Consider the following 18,386-nt stretch of genomic DNA (forward strand, 5'->3'; position numbering starts at 1 on the left):
AATTTTTATTTTATTTAGGAAACTATAGAAATGCTTTTATTAATGTATTTTTGTTTATTCTATTACAGACACCTTAATGCATACTTTTAAGTAATATTATTTGAGCTAAACATAAACATTATTTTACGAATTATTTTTTTTACCTTTATTTAACAAGAGAAGTTTGTTAAGAACAAATTCTTATTTACAATGACAGCTTTGTCAGCTCGGGGATTCGATCTTGCAACCTTTCGGTTACTGGCCCAATACGCTAACCACTAGCTACATGCCGCCCCATTCATAACAAATCAAATAAAAAAAATTCCTTAAAGTATAATGTTTTTGAACATTCTTATATTACTGTCCCCACTACAACAAAAAAAGACTTGTATACTTGTAATTTTGTCCTTGAAACATTCTAATTGAAAAACTGTAGCATTCCATACATTCCTATGGAGGACAACTTCTGGGGAGTGCCAATATGGTCAACCGGTCTCTTCAAAGCCTCTCACTGTCCAATACATAGCATCCGCAATCCAGGGTTTAAAAACTGTAAGATGTGTCAAAAACTAATTCCACAGATGGCAAGTGTCTGCGGGTTTTCGCTCCTCCCTTGTACTTGATTGAAATAAGTTCACTAATTAGTAATGAACTCCCCTTATCTGGTTGTCCATGTCTTAATTGAAAGGAAATTAACAAAATCCCGCAAACACTAGGCCCTCCATAGAACGGGTTTGACATCCCTGCTTTAAGACAATTTAAAGTTATGAAAAGTAGCTTATTTCCCAAATATTCTAGCCGAAGGTGTTGTCCTAAAGTATTTGATGGCTTTCAAGAGTAAAAGTTTATAGCTAAGCCTAGGCTATTCTCAATCACATCTTTGAGGGATAGAACAAACATTTTATTTTTCTATTATTTTTATGTGGCAAACAAAGCAATTATCCAGTTCTGAAGACTGCCTCTATCCAGCCCATGATGTAGGCCTATAACCTAGCTCACTACGATAAACCTGCCTGTTCCTCATCACAGTCACTGCTCCATCACGCCACACAGACACACAAACCTGTTCTGCTCTTCCACCAGAAAGGATTTGCCATTGCCTGCGCTTAACCTCTGCCCAGGCTTTCAACATTATCTTTTGTCATGATTCGTCCAGTTGCATTTGATTTTGCTCTATGTCCCTACTGTTGTTTTAGCTGATTTTATCTAAAAAATACAAATAAATGTTTTAAAAATAGGCCAATAGGGACGATAGCATCGTGTATCACAATGTTTTATGGGCACATAATCGCGATAGATCAAATGTTGACATTGCCTAAACCTAGTTAGGGTATTTGGGGCAAAGTTGCGAGCTTGCACCGCGGGACTTAGAGGTACCCAGCGTCACGGCTTCATTACTCCAGACCACCACAAGGGGGAGTTAGAGCACTCATTATGCATTTGGTTCCCAAGGTTTTTATATGACCAATCATAGGACGAATTTTGACGCCAGCCACCCGTGCCTGCTGGTGTTCTTCAACAAAGATTGCTGACAAAACATTACGGTGGAACCAAATGTAAGTTGTTATAACGTCATAATGAGTCAATCAAAACATTTACAATTGAGAGGAATATGTTAATGTCGAGACAAACGATTGTGCATATTTTTTTGTCAAAGTTAATTTACGAAAATCGCTATTTAGCAAGTTTTCTGACTAGCTAACATTAGCCAGCTAGCCATCTAGCTAATGGAGAATGAATTTGTAATTCGTGTTTAATGTTTTAGGGACTCCTGAGAATACCAGCAAACCAGGCTGTCGTCTTGTGGAACAGTGGATGTAAAGAATCTAGCTAGCTAAAGCATTTACTGCAAATTGAATGTACAATTGTGTAAGCTTGCCTTGCAATGCAGCTTAAGTAACATAACTAACGATTAACTTGCTTATTGTGTATTGGAGGATGAAAATAACTGTATGCCTATGGATGTGTAGCTAGCTACAGTATGTAGCCGATCTGTGAATGGACCCTACAACGTTAGGTTCTGAACTAATATTAATACCAATCTGTAAACCTCAGCTATCATAGTTGTTGTATCAACTTAAAGTCTGAATGGCATTAATGAAGCCTATGTGTAACCGGTGTGAAATGGTTAGCTAGTTAGCGGGGTGCGCTCTAATAGCGTTTCAATCGGTGACGTCACTCGCTCTGAGACCTTGAAGTAGTTGTTCCCCTTGCTCTGCAAGGGCTGCGGCTTTTGTGGAGCGATGGGTAACGATGCTTTGAGGGTGGCTGTTGTCTATGTGTGCAGAGGGTCCCTGGTTCGAGCCTATGTAGGGGCGAGGAGAGGGACGGAAGCTATAATTTTACATATGGATAGAGTAAAATATAATAGCTTTATTGTGCCAAGGATGCAAGTCCTTAATTACACATGCACTGTAGTTATTATTATTATTATAGTTATACCACGCATGAGATTCCCACATTGTAGCCTGTACATTTGAATATATTCACTGATCATGTACTCTTCCTTGGCAAATAAAGGTGCGGTTCAGGTATGAATCTGAGACATTCTTTTTCAGTCATATCAAACTCCATTATTTGAATGATGCTGTGTCTGCATGTACTGTATGTATTACAATTAGACACTTCAACAGTGTTTACCACTCCTGCTCCTGGGACATCAATGATTACACATTGTAACTATGCAATGGACTAGAAACATGATTGATTTGTAATTCATATACAGTGGGGAGAACAAGTATTTGATACACTGCCGATTTTGCAGGTTTTCCTACTTACAAAGCATGTAGAGGTCTGTAATTGTTATCATAGGTACACTTCAACTGTGAGAGACGGAATCTAAAACAAAAATCCAGAAAATCACATTGTATGATTTTTAAAAAATTAATTTGCATTTTATTGCATGACCTAAGTATTTGATCACCTACCAACCAGTAAGAATTCCGGCTCTCACAGACCTGTTAGTTTTTCTTTAAGAAGCCCTCCTGTTCTCCACTCATTACCTGTATTAACTGCACCTGTTTGAACTCGTTACCTGTATAAAAGACACCTGTCCACACACTCAATCAAACAGATTCCAACCTCTCCACAATGGCCAAGACCAGAGAGCTGTGTAAGGACATCAGGGATAAAATTGTAGACCTGCACAAGGCTGGGATGGGCTACAGGACAATAGGCAAGCAGCTTGGTGAGAAGGAAACAACTGTTGGCGCAATTATTAGAAAATGGAAGAAGTTCAAGATGACGGTCAATCACCCTCGGTCTGGGGCTCCATGCAAGATTTCACCTCGTGGGGCATCAATGATCATGAGGAAGGTGAGGGATCACCCCAGAACTACACGGCAGGACCTGGTCAATGACCTGAAGAGAGCTGGGACCACAGTCTCAAAGAAAACCATTAGTAACACACTACGCCGTCATGGATTAAAATCCTGCAGGCCTAGCCAGTCTCCAGACCTGAACCCAATAGAAAATCTTTGGAGGGAGCTGAAACTCCGTATTGCCCAGCGACAGCCCCGAAACCTGAAGGATCTGGAGAAGATCTGTAGGGAGGAGTGGGCCAAAATCCCTGCTGCAGTGTGTGCAAACCTAGTCAAGAACTACAGGAAACGTATGATCTCTGTAATTGCAAACAAAGGTTTCTGTACCAAATATTAAGTTCTGCTTTTCTGATGTATCAAATACTTATGTCATGCAATAAAATGCAAAGTAATTACTTAAAAATCATACAATGTGATTTTCTGGATTTTTGTTTTAGATTCCGTCTCTCACAGTTGAAGTGTACCTATGATAAAAATTACAGACCTCTACATGCTTTGTAAGTAGGAAAACCTGCAAAATCGGCAGTGTATCAAATACTTGTTCTCCCCACTGTATACAGGGGGAAAAACGACGCATATCTAACTCCCTTCGTCCTCATTGATCTGAGGACACAGGATAGTATTTCAATGAGATACTTAATTTCAACCAGTGGGGAATGTGAAACGCTTTTATTGAAATAAGTTCATTATCCAGGTGTTATAAATACATAAATGCATTATAATTATGATCATTGTAATATTGTATTATAAATACAAGTTCAATCTGTACAATGCACATATGGTGTGCTTTATAAAACGAGGAAGAAAAACGAGGTGGGGAGAGAGGTGTAAAAGACAGAAAGGGAAAGAGGTAAGAACAGCGGCAGACAGCATATGATTCTTGAATTACAGTGCTACCCTAATATTCTCTCAGTTCATCACATTTGCTGTGTCTCCTAACCTTCGGGCCAACTGGGGGCCCAAGGCTGGTTATCTTAAGTGCGGGTGAGGTGGCGATGACGGGACTGGCTTCCTCTCTCACATCAAAACATACCTGCAGACGAGTGACAGATGGATAGAGAGAGCATAATTATGCCTTGTTTTTGCAACCTTTCGGTTACTAGTCCAACGTTCTAACCACTAGGCTACCTTAGGCAGCTTGCTACAACCAAGGGGTAGCTTGCTACTCAATGTAATAAAGTAATGACTTTTCAAATAAGTTACCTTACACGTTATGTTGGCTGACAATTTGTTAGCTACGCTGTCCTTACGACAATAGAATGAGTCAAAATTCACCCAAGGCTGAAAAACGGCTTAAGGACGTTGGCTAAACTGGAGTACTAGCACGAGCCCATAGCAAATTAATGGAATTGAATGTTCACAGAGCCTGTTTTGACTGGAGTGATGCTTGGATACATTTTTAATGGAATTCTCTTTTTATTTTACCACTACAATCTGTTTGTCGGATGAAATTGGAAGAAAAAAAAACTTGTGTAGAAAGTAAACATTCGCACCTCGATGGTGTCAACTGTGCTTATGTCTGCGTAATGAAAAAGTAGGGGGAAAATATGACCTGACTATTTCTGGTCTAGTGATCGATGACAAACGAGCTCGTTGCCCAGACTTACATAGATGTCAAAGAGGAGATTCTCCTGATTTTAAAATGGTGCCCATGTAACAGTTTTGCTTCCATTCCTAGCCCCTACCTGGGCTCGAACCAGGGACCCTCTGCACACATAGACAACAGCCATCCTCGAAGAATCGTTACCCATCGCTCCACAAAAGCCGCAGCCCTTGCAGAGCAAGGGGAACAACTACTTCAAGTTCTCGGAGCGAGTGACGTCACCGATTGAAACGCTATTAGAGCGCACCCCGCTAACCATTTCACATCGGTTACACTCACCCCCCTTTTGACCTCCTTTTCCGCAGCAACCAGTGATCTGGGTCAACAGCATCAATGTAACAGTTTTGTTTCCGTCCCTCTCCTCGCCCCTACCTGGGTTCAAACCAGGGACCCTCTAGCTAGTTAGCGCGCGCGCCCCGCTAACTAGCTAGCCATTTCACACCGGTTACACCCGACTCGAAAAAAACTAAATATACACAGTGAGATATTTGGCGAAATAGACCGGCATGCCTCCATACGAGCATTTGATGACAACCGAGCTAGCTGCCTAGGCTTACATAATTAGAAAGAGGAGATTCTCATGATTTAAAAATCGAGTCCGACTTGAAAAAAATCTAAATATATACACATTGCAAGATATTTGGCCAAATAGACAGACATGCCTATATTTCCCCCATAGGCAACAATGGGAACACCACAGAGTTCCAATATTTATTTTTGTTTACATTTTAACTATAAAACAACGTGAGCAGGTCTCATTGCCAACAATAGCGAAGCAGGCGTTGTGACGTTGAACGATAAGCTGGGAATAGAACGTTCGGAAGGCGAGTTGGTGCCACGGTGCTCAATAGAACTAATAGGAGCTGGCAGGGTGAAAAATGCAGATGTTGATTTAGTTATTGATCCATAATGAATGTATGGGAATAAATATCACTGATTAACAGAAATATTGGAACAAAGTTGTCAAATGAAGGCAAACAATTTAGAATCTCCAATCCTGTAGCCTACTCCCAATCATCACGTTGTACAGCGGGATATTTTCCATTCCATCCTAACGGAAACCCAGAGGGTTTCGTTTTTCTCTGAATGGAAACACCATAATATTAATCAAATTAATTAAGCCAAATTTCTTCAAATCAATCCCATATACTATGTTATTACAAAAAAGGTTTTAAATTCTCTGGTAATGCCATCAAATGCTTCTCAAAGATGCCCTCTGGTGGTCAAACTAGAAATAACTTGCAGTAACATAAGAAATGGCTGAGAATTAAATGACGTGCCACAGAATGCTGCAGCAGCACGCAGTGTCCGCAGTATGACACAACTTTTAAAGGAGGAACCACTGTATGTGTGGAATCTGTCTCTTTGGACAATGCTACATTTTGCATTGTTTTTGTCAAAATGTGTGCTGTCATTTTAAAGAGAGAGATTGGGATTTTGGCAATAACGCCCTTTCTCAATAACGCCCTTTCTCAAGAGTCAGATGAACTCATGGATAGCATTTTAATGTCTGTGTTCAGTTTGAAGAAATTTGCTAACTTGCGTTAGCGCAATTGATAACAGCGTTAACGCAATGACCTAGCATGCTAGCTGTGCCTGTAGAATTCCAGTCATTGCGCTAATGCTAGTTAGCAGGGGCTTGCGAAACTACCTACAATTTCCTTCATACTGGACACAGGTACATAAAAATGGTGTCCATGAGTTCATCCGACTCCAGGGAAGTAGAGAAAGGGCTTTATTGCCAAAATCCCGAACCATCCCTTTAAGGCTGGAGTGACAGACTTCCTGCCCAATCCGGGCCTGCGGGTGGTTTGAGTAAAACCAAATCAAAACTGTGTAGAAATTATAATGGACCTGTATTCATACAGTTTAATGGCTGTGCAGCTGACTAATAATCACCAGACAGTCAGGGAGCATTACATTCAACAAGCAATGGGCAAAATTAGTTTCGACAACCCTGCTTTAAGGGCTGGATTAAGCTTCTTTTGAAAATGCTAATTTTTTCCATATCAATTATTATATCATAGGAAGATGGTTTCCTCCAAGTTACCATGTTTCATTGTGTTCATTGGGGCCATTATTTGATTAGATTTATTAGGATCCCGATTTGTCGACGCCAATGGCGATAGATTATTGCGATAGAAAATGACAACAGGTTCAAATAGTACCTCCCCGATTCACCCTCCCCGTTTCCATCCTTTCGTTGCCTACTGAAAACGACTCAGATTTCCTCTAAGCTGACCATGATTTTCATTAATTCTGTTCTGTAGAAGGTGAGTCGGCTGGAGGAGCAGGAGAAAGAGGTGGTGAGCGCTCTGCGCTACTTCAAGACCATAGTTGACAAGATTATGGTGGAGAAGAAGGTGCTGGAGATGTTGCCTGGCTCGGCCAGCAAGGTCCTGGAGGCCATTCTACCCCTGGTGCAGGTGGAGGCCCGCATAACACACAGGTATGTGGGCTGAGAATGTAGAAGGGCTTATAGTGAGCACAAGATGTTTAAAGTCTTTTCAATCAAAAATATGCATTTTCAATGTGTTTTCAATGTCATAGGGGGCTAGCATGCAAAATAGTATGCAGGTAAAAGTATATGGGCTTAGGTGAGTATTTAGCATAGGGTAGTGGCATCTTAGTCTGTAATTTCTCATATATTGTAGCCTAGGCATGTTGCAACTTAGTGATATGGGCTTTGCTACATCACAAAGCATTCTTGCAGATTTGCCACAAAATAACATAAACAAATGGTGGCCCCAAGATGTAACTTAATTTTGTGATTTGGGTGAGATATCACTTTATCTATTGGTTTCCTTACCCTGTAAGCAGTCTATGGACAAGGTATGACAGCGATCCATGCTTTGGTTTTGCTTACCTGGCCACTGTTTGAAATGCAACATGTTTAGCATTTGTGGCACAAATCCAATGGTGTGATCGCTAACTGCTAGCTAGCTGCTTGTGGCTGCTAGAAGTAATGTGTCGTGTCCTGTTGTAAACATTTCTCTATTAAAAAAAAGGTACGGATGTTGCAAAATGATCAGGATCTACACTTGACATATATGTGTACCATACCGGGGCATATGGTATTTCAGGAAGTGCATACAAGTGGCGCTATTTCTTTAAAAAATACAAATGCATTTGGGCACACAAAACAATTTCGGGGATTGATTGTCTCTGCTGTAAGCAAGAAGCTTGATCTTGCCGTCTAGCAAGTTAGCAAACCAAATACATAGTTGGAGCCCTGAGCTGGATATAATTTATTTGGCACATCTTAGATAGTTAACTTATAGTTAAACAGTGGCATAGTATGCACCCCAGTATTGAAAATCATACCAAAGGTATGTATAGATACCGTGGTGTATGGTATATTGCCCAAGCCTAATAGTGAGGCATAATAACCTTCCTGGACTATTCAGTGTACATCTTGACCCGGTCAGGTATTTCATACCATCATGTTCATGTTGTCCCTATTAATCTCCTCATCTGGAATGTGACTCGCTGTGGTGGAAAAGAATGGGGGGAAATGTAATCGACCGTAGCTGTTTAGAACACCTACAGCTGCTTAGAAAGAGAACTGGGTCGCATTCATTAGTGCACACCGTAACAAAATGTTTTGTAACAGAAAAGAAAGTTCAGGTAGTCCCTCCCCCTGTTTCAGTCCATTTTCTTCTGTTTGGTGCCAAATGAATACAGCCCACAACAAATGCTTCACTTAACAGTATATTTTATAGAACATTCTGTCTTTGTAAAGTCCTGAAAGAGAGACTTGGAGTTCTCTCCTCTGGAATGGCTCTGCTTGCCAGAACTTGCATACAGCTAGCACGGCACCATCAGTCATTGTTGAAGGGGGTCAGATGTGACAGGTTTTGTATCCGGACCCTGTTTTTAGTGCTGAGTGACAAAGTGCTTACAATGGTTGAGGAATGGGTCTCTGGGGGTCTGACCTCCTCAACTCAGACACACATACGCACACATCAGCCTCCTTGTGCCATTCCAGCCGCAGACCCCAAACCTGATATTACTTCTCAGGCCCCTAGAGGTCAAACTCACAATCCCCAGGTTAACAGGCCTATCGTAATAACCATACAGATCTAGATCACCGATCACACCCCAGCCTCGGGGACTCGAGTCCTACGCCACTGCTTCTGGAAGAACCTGGGTCCAGTGCCCATTTTCATAAAGAGTCATATCTAGGATCAAGTTCCCACTGTCCATGTAATCTTTATTATTGTGATTTAAAAGCAAAAAGCTGATTTAGATGCTTATGAATACAGCGCCAGTTGTTATTGCTGATTCATTTGCTTGACTCTCCTCTTGCCTGTATAGTTAGTTCATCCTGGCTACTAGCCTTAGCCCTAGTCTTTGGCTCCACTTTGCCCATACAGCCCCCAGCCCAAATGTAGCTGTGTCATAGAAATATCATCTATAGACGGGGCTTGGAACCTCTAACCCTGACAATTTGACTAGTAAACTCATGGGAAGGCTCGTTCTATAGATAATATTTCTATGAGCTGATTCCTGTAGAGGCAGTGGAGGGATATTCCAGAGTTGTGAATCAGCTGCAGCGTGTTGGGACTGGTCTGAACCTTCACCACACCCTACTGTTTCTCAATGCTCAATTCAGCACAGGCACTATACTGTAGTTACCAACCAGACAAATCCCTCCAGCACACAAACACATTCTGCATGTAATACCACCACAGGGGAAATATTGAGTTAACCCCATGTGTGGATACATATGCCTGCCTCAGAGCTGGTGAAAAGATACCCTAGTAGTCCTTTAGTCTAGTTGTCTGTGTTCTCAATCTATGGCAATCTACTCCCTCCCACCCCCCATCCCAACTATCACTCGTGACCTCCCCCTTCCCTCTCCTTAGTTCGGCGGTGTCGTCGTGTCACAACCGTGTGTACCAGAGCCTGGCCAACCTGATCCGCTGGTCCGACCAGGTGATGCTGGATGATATCGACCTGGAAGACAAGGACAACGTGGTTGCGGTCACCACCGTTATCAAGGCTGTGCTAGACGGGGTCAAGGTGAGAAGAGACGGTCGTGGGAATGTGAAACAATAGTTTTCAGCTCTCTGGGGCTCACAGAGGGTCATATTCCCTGTTTCTCCCTTGCAGACCTGGGTTGAATACATTTGTCAAATATGCCTACTTTCAAATACTTAAGCTGTAGTTGATTTAGTTTGCCTGGTACAATGGAACCATTGTTTAAGTCCCAAAAAGTACAAATGCCAAGCTGAATCAAGTGCATCTCAAATATATTTTTGTTTAACCAGGTAGTCCCATTGAGGTCAGAAGACCTCTTTCCCACGTGAAACCTGGTCAAATTCTTTAACAAGTCATTCAATATGATAGTGTATTGGACACTATTTTAACCTCTGTCCCCTACAATAAATTGACACCACTTATAACAGTAGTTGTAGTGTGTAATGTACATTTAAATAAATATCAATAGTTGTTGACTGGAGTTGTGTGCTTTTCTTAAAGGAACTGGTCAAACTCACCATAGAGAAACAGGAGCAACCCTCGCCCACCACTCTCAACAAACCACCACCACCTATTGCCACACCGGAGAGGTAAGTGGACATGCGCGCACACAAACACCCCTACACACACCAGACTTGACCATTTCTCTCACACACACTCTCTCTCACACACACACACACACACACACACACACACACTGACACATTCTCCTGTTATGTCTCCAGCACATCCGAGTTGCCCCTGACGGAACGGGAGCGGGAGATCCTGAGTAAGACCACGCCCACTGTCCCGCCCACCGAGGCTATGACGGACATGGCAGAGGAGGATATAGCCCCGCCCAAACCCCCCCTCCCTGGCCTGAAGATGGATGCGCTCAGGTTAGGAACACTGGGAGGGCCATCTTTAGATATAATCAACAGTGTCTTATCAATAGTATGCAGCAGGTCCCACCAGACCGAATCTTTGGGCCTTTTGCTTTTAGGGCCTAAAGTTTTAACACTAGGGCCCACAGTTTTCCTGGTCAAGTCAGGTGGTGAGAAGAAACTCAGGGTCTTATTTATGGTGTATTCAAAATGTTCAAATAATCTTATAGGGCTTCATCTTCTCATCCCCCCTGTCTTCATCTGCAATTAATTGAATTTGCTTTGAGATATTTTAAAAAACACTGGAGACAAGGCGAGGAAGCTACTTTAGACTATTGAGATGCACCCATGTGAGAGTGGTCTGTTTGTCTTTAAGCGGTCATGTAGATCAACTTTTTCACTCATGAAAAACTTTTCATCATTATGGAACATTCCACCCCGCTTTGAACGTCCGGATGGATATTGCCAGCTATCGGCGTACTATAGACCCATGCAACCTCCCCCGCCACGGTCTTATGTAGAAAGAGAAGTTCCCCCCCCCCCTTCCCACAGTCTATAAGAAGGAACCGGACATGGTCCCTCATTCTCGACTGTCTGCGGTCAGAAAAAGCAGAAGCGGTTCTGCAGACCACATTGTGTCAGCGACTGCTTCTGTGGTCCTGTAGCATTAGAACTTCTCAACTTGTTCTTCAGTGTAGGCAAATATGTTTTTAAACTGAACAAAAATATAAAAGCAACATGTAAGGTGTTAGTCCCATGTTTCATGAACTTAAACAAAAGGTCCCATAAAGTTTCAAACGCACAAAAAGTGTGTTTCTCTCAAATTTTCTGTACAAATGTGTTTACATCCCTGTTAGTGAGCATTTCTCCTTTGCCAAGATAATCCATCCACCTGACAGGTGGGGCATATCAAGAAGCTAATTAAATAGCATGATCATTACACAGGTGCACCTTGAGCTGGGGACAATATAATTCCTCTCTAAAATGTGCAGTTTTTGTCACACAACTCCACAGATGTCTTAAGTTTTAAGACAGCTGGTCAGCTGATGAAACTGTGGGTTTGCACAACCAAAGAATTTCTGCATAAACTGTCAGAAACCGTCTCAGGGAAGCTTATCTGCGTGCTCGTCGTCCTGACTATGGTTCGGCGTCGTAACCGACTTCAGTGGGAAAATGCTCACCTTCGATGGCCACTGACACGCTGGAGAAGTATGCTCTCCACAGATGAATCCCGGTTTCAACTGTACCGGGCAGATGGCAGACAGAGTGTATGGCGTTGTGTGGGCGAGCGGTTTGCTGATGTCAACATTGTAAACATAGTGTCCCATGGTGGCAGACAGGCCTAAGCTACTGACAACGAACACTATTGCGTTTTTTCGATTTGTAATTTGAATGCACAGAGGTACTGTGACGAGATCCTGAGGCCCATTGTCGTGCCATTCATCCGCCGCCATCACTTCATGTTTCAGCATGATAATTATGGCCCCATGTCGCAAGGATTTGTACACAATTCCTGGAAGCTGAAAATGTCCCAGTCCTTCCATGGCCTGCATACTCACCAGACATGTCACCCATTGAGCATGTTTGGGATGCTCTGGATCGACGTATACGACAGCGTGGTCCAGTTCATGCCAATATCCAGCAACTTCGCACAGCCATTGAAGAAGAGTGGGACAACATTCCACAGGCCACAGACAGCCTGATCAAGTCTATGCGAAGGAGATGTGTCACGCTGCATGAGGCAAATGGTGGTCACACCAGATACCTGACTGGTTTTCTGATCCACACCCCTACTTTTTTTAAGGTATCTGACCAACAGATGCATATCTGTATTCCCAGTCATGTGAAATCCATAGATTAGGGCCTAACGAATTTATTTCAATTGACTGATTTTCTTATATGAACTGTAACTCAGTAAATTCTTTCATTTTGCGTTTATATTTTTGTTCTGTATAGAATTCTACCAAAGAGGAAGTGAAGCGAAGATACAACTGAAACGTTGACTAAGTCAACATGAATAATTTTTTATTGACAAGAGGGTCTATTTATGAACTAAGCCTAATTGAGTCTGTGAAACTCACTTTCATGGTATCTCATCTAGTGCTAAGGATGTGTTCCAAATAGTAGTGCACTACTTTTGACCAGTGCCCCATAGTGTTCTAGTTAAAATCAGAGCATTATATAGGGTATTCACTATGTAGTACACTATTTTTTAACAGTGCCCATGGGGATTTAGGGTGCCATTTGGGACATCCACTGTCAGTGGAAAAACCAGACTATGTTCAGACTTTTAAAAACATTTTATCTCAAAGGGGAATTCTAATACTCTAGAGTTTTTAAGCCTAGAAGATCTTCCTCTCTTAAGTTGAAAAGGATAGTCATAAGAGGTTGGAAACTGAGGGTTATAGGCAGGCAGTCACTTATTCAGTCACTGTGTGCGTAAGGAAGCAGAGCTTTGACAAATCCATAGACATTGGGCTTAGCCAGAAGATCAGATAATATGACAACTATGATTTTGAATTGCACTGCTGTCTCTCTTTTTCTCACTCTTCCTCTCCTCTCTTCCTCCCTCTCTCACTTCATATTTTTCTATCTGTGCTTTCCATCCCTCTCTCCATGTCTGTTGGGGAACAGAGCACACTTGGCTACTGACCACTTTGTAGCAGCCCAAAGGAGATCCACAAAGACTGACACGTATGTTAGCCTATAGGGTCATTACCCTGCATCATGAAATCCCGCTCCCTTTATAACTATCCAATCTGGATCCCGGAAGTGTCTTGATTGCTGGAGGAACTGATTGGTGGAGAGCTGTATCTTGCACGTTTGAGTTCCTAATTATGCGTAATTGCCTCATGGCGTACAATGAAGCCCAAGTCCAATCAGGGGAAAGCTTGGTGCATGATTGTGTACCAATGATGTCATGTAATCATACATACAGTTGAAGTCGGAAGTTTACATACACCTTAGCCAAATACGTTTAAACTCAGTTTTTCACAATTCCTGACATTTAATCCTAGTAAAAATTCCCTGTCTTAGGTCAGTTAGGATCACCACTTTATTTTAAGAATGTGAAATGTCAGAGTAATAGTAGAGAGAGTGATTTATTTCAGCTTTTATTTCTTTCTTCACATTCCCAGTGGGTCAGAAGTTTACATACACTTAGTATTTGGTAGCATTGCCTTAATTTTTTTTAAACTTTGGTTCAAACATTTCAGGTAGCCTTCCACAAGCTGCCCACAATAAGTTGGGTGAATTTTGGCCCATTCCTCCTGACAGAGCTGGTGTAACTGAGTCAGGTTTGTAGGCCTCCTTGTTCGCACATGCGTTTTCAGTTCTGCCCACAAATGTTCTATAGGATTGAGGTCAGAGCTTTGTGATGGCCACTCCAATACCTTGACTTTGTTGTCCTTAAGACATTTTGCCACAACTTTGAAAGTATGCTTGGGGTCATTGTCCTTTTGGAAGACCCATTTGCAACCAAGCTGTAACTTCCTGACTGATGTCTTGAGATATTGCTTCAATATATCCACATAATTTTCCTCATGATGTCATCTAGTTTGTGAAGTGCACCAGTCCCTCCTGCAGCAAAGCATCCCCACAACATGATGCTGCCACCCCCATGCTTCACGGTTGGGATGGTGACTTTCGGCTTGCAAGCCTCCCCCTTTTTCCTCCAAACATAACGATGGTCATTATGGCCAAACAGTCCTATTTTTGTTTCATCAGACCAGAGGACATTTCTCCAAAAAGTACGATCTTTGTCCACATGTGTAGTTGCAAACCGTAGTCCGGATTTTTTTATTGCGGTTTTGGTGCAGTGGCTTCTTCCTCGCTGAGCGGCCTTTCAGGATATGTCGATATAGAACTCGTTTTACTGTGGATATAGATACTTTTGTACCTGTTTCCTCCAGCATCTTCACAAGGTAATTTGCTGTTGTTCTTCCGACTTCAACTGTATATATGTATGTCTATGGTGCGTACACGTCATGAATGTCATCAATTTCCAGGGTTGGGGTCAATTCCATTTAAAGGTGTTAAACAAGATTTTCTTCATTTCAGAGAATGCCCATAATACTGGTGTGGAAATAATACTGTGAAACACTATAATTTCACTATTAGCACCACATATATAATGGACATTTTCTGAAATTACAATACAAAAATTCAAACAAATTCTATGTGTAACATTAAAAAGGTACACCAAATGGAATTTCAGTGTACTTCCTGAATTGACTGGAAATGAAATGAAGCTGACCCCAACCCTGTTACTTTCCCTGTCATGGTCCCCATGTCTCCATGGCTTGCTGATTTTATGCTGTTTCTTTAACCTGACATTGACTTGTGGTGATTGCAGTGTGATAACCTGGAAGGACCAACTTCTGTTGGGGTATTCCAGATGTCATTGAAAACGAGGCATTAAGGACGTAATGCTGATTTTTATTCGAGTCACATGACTTGGACTCAAGTCTGACTTGAGTTACATTTGATGACTTGACCTAATAGAAAATAAACTGACTTGACTTGGAGTGTCAAGACACGGGACTCGACTTTGACTTGAGACTGATGGCTTTAAATGATCTGGCCAGGTTTTGTCACTCTTTTTGTGGCACAGAGTCTCCATGGATTACTCTCCACGCAGCCAGAGACCGTATCACACTTGGGGGAAAAAATGTATTGGCTAGTGAAACGCAAACCCGGCTCTCTGATTTGACCAACAAATTGTCAATCAACAAGCTAGCGCATTGAGAATGTTATTTTATCGGCTACATATAGACTACCATTTGTATTTTATATTTATATCTTTGCTTATTCGATCTGGTCACTAACAGGCCTACGCATTGGACCAAATTCTTCTTCTTTTTTTTTTTAAACATCTTATCTGTGCTTTAGAACCAAAGAGTTGCAGGTCTTGACTCTTGACCAATAACCAGTCATCAGCATTGGTGTACAAATGCAGACCAGAAAGCGCTTGTTTAATTTTCTCTGGTTTTGCCTGGCAAAAACAGAGTAGCCTACCTAAATTAATATAATCCATAGAAGGTACCATTTAGCAATCTGCTACGGATGTATCTTTGCCAAAACAATAGGCTACCTGGTGATTTCATTGATCCTTCTCATATTTCAGATAGGCCTAGTTTGGGTGGGTCATAATTATATACCTCAGTTGTGGTACTGGCTATATGTCTAAAGATGGCTTTAACATTGCACTACCTTCGATACTTATGGGACGAAGATGTAACATATTCTGGCAAATACATTTTTGTGGGGAAGAAAAGGGCTACAGACAGATCATGCTTTCCATTCAGTCCTGCAAACTCTGCCGCGTACAGGTAGGCCATATCATCCTGCTTACTCTGTCACTTCTCTGGAGTCCAATGTGACAGGATATCCCTAGTTGATATTGACTGCTAATGTGTTGTAGACAAAATAATGAAAGGGCTGTTTGGTAGCCTCAATAAATAGACAAAGATTTGTAGTTGAACAAGTCATTGTCTGTATAGATATTATTATTTTTTTACTTGACTTGAAAAAACTTGACTTGACTTGCTCTTAGTATGCACGACTTGGACTTTACTCAAGACTGGACCGGTTCTACTCGGGACTTGATTTGAGACTTGGACCTTGAGACTTGCTTGTGACTCGAATAATAGTGAATTGGTCCCACCTCTGGATTTTACCATAATAACCCCTCAGTAACTAGGTTTCCATCCAACCTTTTTAAGTGAGCAAAGTACATGTTGGAAACAGCACATTTGTTAGTAAACTTTCCATATGTCGACAAAACAAAATACGCGAGACAAGGTGGGATCTTTTTGTGTCTGTAAAATGTATTACGCGAGAGATGGCGATGGAAATGCCTTTATGTGCAAATATTGATATAATAACCGTCATATCGAAGTAAAATTGGATTCACGCGATGATATGTTGTGTGGTCCTCCCACTACGACTCGATAAAGAATGCAGTTTATTAGGCTATAGATTCAATAAGTTATGAACTTCACAAGGTGGTGAAAGTGCATGCAGTGATTAATGCTGCTTTCCAATAAATATCTAGGGTCTTATTCTAGTGTCATGATGATCGATGCTTTGGCTGCCTTTTGACAAATAAAAATAATCTCTCTCTTTTGTCCATAATAATCTCATCGTGTAGGCTATCCCACCCGCACTGTATCTGCGAGCTGTTGGCTAGAGCACACGTGCCAAGACCAGAGTGGGCATATACACAACATTTATTTTTGACAAAACCATCAGTGGAGTTGAAAATACGATGGAAACCCATTAAACTTTTTATGTGCACTAGGTAATTACGCAGAGGATTTTATCCGCAACAGGTCAATTTAATGGAAACTCATCTCTGGTGGGAAAATGTGCGTATTGTTTTTATGCGGATTGTAGTATATTCACATGAAAATCTGTCGCCAATTGGATGGAAATGTAGCTACTGTCATCCAGCTCAAGGAGCAGTAAACTGTGTGTGTGTACCAATGCCCTACTTGTATTTGTGAGCTGGTTGTGTATCAGAAGCCCGAAAAACAGGGTTGTGGTCAATTTGAATTGAAGTCAGTCAATTCATAAAGTAACTGAAATTCAAATTGACCCCAACCCTGCCGAAAAAGCTCCATTCTCACTGATGGTCCTACATCCTACTTCTCTCTCTCCAGTCCTCCTCCGGCCCTGCCCCCAAAGAAACGCCAGTCGGCCCCGTCGCCCACCCGGGTGGCAGTGGTGACCCCCATGAGCCGTGGCTCCAGCCTGCCCTGCAGCGTCCATAGACGGGTACCAACACACACACCTCACCAGAGACACATACCAGTACTTTGTACGGTTATTGTTGAGTAACACCCACATATTCCACTTGTCCAATGGTAATGGTAGTACAGTGGTCTAGAGAAACTGTCAGAGTATGTTGTTGATTAGGGTGGATTACCAGACTATAATGGGCCGATACAGACTAGTGATCAGACTTGATTAGGCCAGCCATTAACAGATCCTAGCTCCACAAAGTTCTCTATTATTTCCTGAAACTGTTGCTGACATCTGTGCCTGTTTTTCATTGTGTTTGTCTGTCCACCTGCCTGTCTGTCTCCGTCTCTGTGTCTTTGCAGCAGCAGGACTATGAGCAGGAGTTCCCCCAGAGGCGTTTCTCAGGCGGTAGCCAGTCGTACAGGGGCAACTCCCCGCGCCTCTCGCCCTGCAGCAGCATGGGAAAGCTCAGCAAGTCTGACGAGCATCTCTGCTCCATGGAACAGGACAGCGGACAGTGCTCCCAAAATACTAGCTGTGAAACGTTGGGTAGGGATGCACACACACATATACATATACATACATACATACATACAGTTGAAGTCAGAAGTTTACATACACTTAGGTTGGAGTCATTAAAACTCGTTTTTCAACCACTCCACAAATTTCTTGTTAACAAACTATAGTTTTGGCAAGTCGGTTAGAACATCTACTTTGTGCATGACACAAGTAAGTTTTCCAACAATTGTTTACAGACAGATTATTTCACTTATAATTCACTGTATCCCAGAAATTTACATACACTATGTTGACTGTGCCTTTAAACAGCTTGGAAAATTCCAGAAAATGTTTTGGCTTTAGAAGCTTCTGATAGGCTAATTGACATCATTTGAA

General features: G+C 41.9%; 1 protein-coding gene across 7 annotated transcripts in view; it reads left to right on the top strand.

The window, feature by feature from the left end:
• The window catches only part of LOC139551982 (rap guanine nucleotide exchange factor 1-like), a 106,037-nt gene that overhangs the window by 61,211 nt on the left and 26,440 nt on the right, over positions 1–18,386 (top strand). For 6 of the 7 annotated variants that reach the window (XM_071363313.1, XM_071363309.1, XM_071363310.1 and 3 more), the window contains exons 3-9: positions 7,173–7,351; positions 9,771–9,927; positions 10,387–10,475; positions 10,611–10,763; positions 13,383–13,442; positions 17,411–17,525; positions 17,855–18,041. In XM_071363313.1, coding sequence (XP_071219414.1) covers positions 7,173–7,351; positions 9,771–9,927; positions 10,387–10,475; positions 10,611–10,763; positions 13,383–13,442; positions 17,411–17,525; positions 17,855–18,041 — 940 coding nt within the window. The remainder of the gene's footprint in view (positions 1–7,172; positions 7,352–9,770; positions 9,928–10,386; positions 10,476–10,610; positions 10,764–13,382; positions 13,443–17,410; positions 17,526–17,854; positions 18,042–18,386) is intronic. The other variant, XM_071363311.1, reaches the window with a different exon arrangement.

Source organism: Salvelinus alpinus, chromosome 24, assembly GCF_045679555.1.
Source record: "Salvelinus alpinus chromosome 24, SLU_Salpinus.1, whole genome shotgun sequence".
In the NCBI taxonomy this organism is placed as follows: domain Eukaryota; kingdom Metazoa; phylum Chordata; class Actinopteri; order Salmoniformes; family Salmonidae; genus Salvelinus; species Salvelinus alpinus.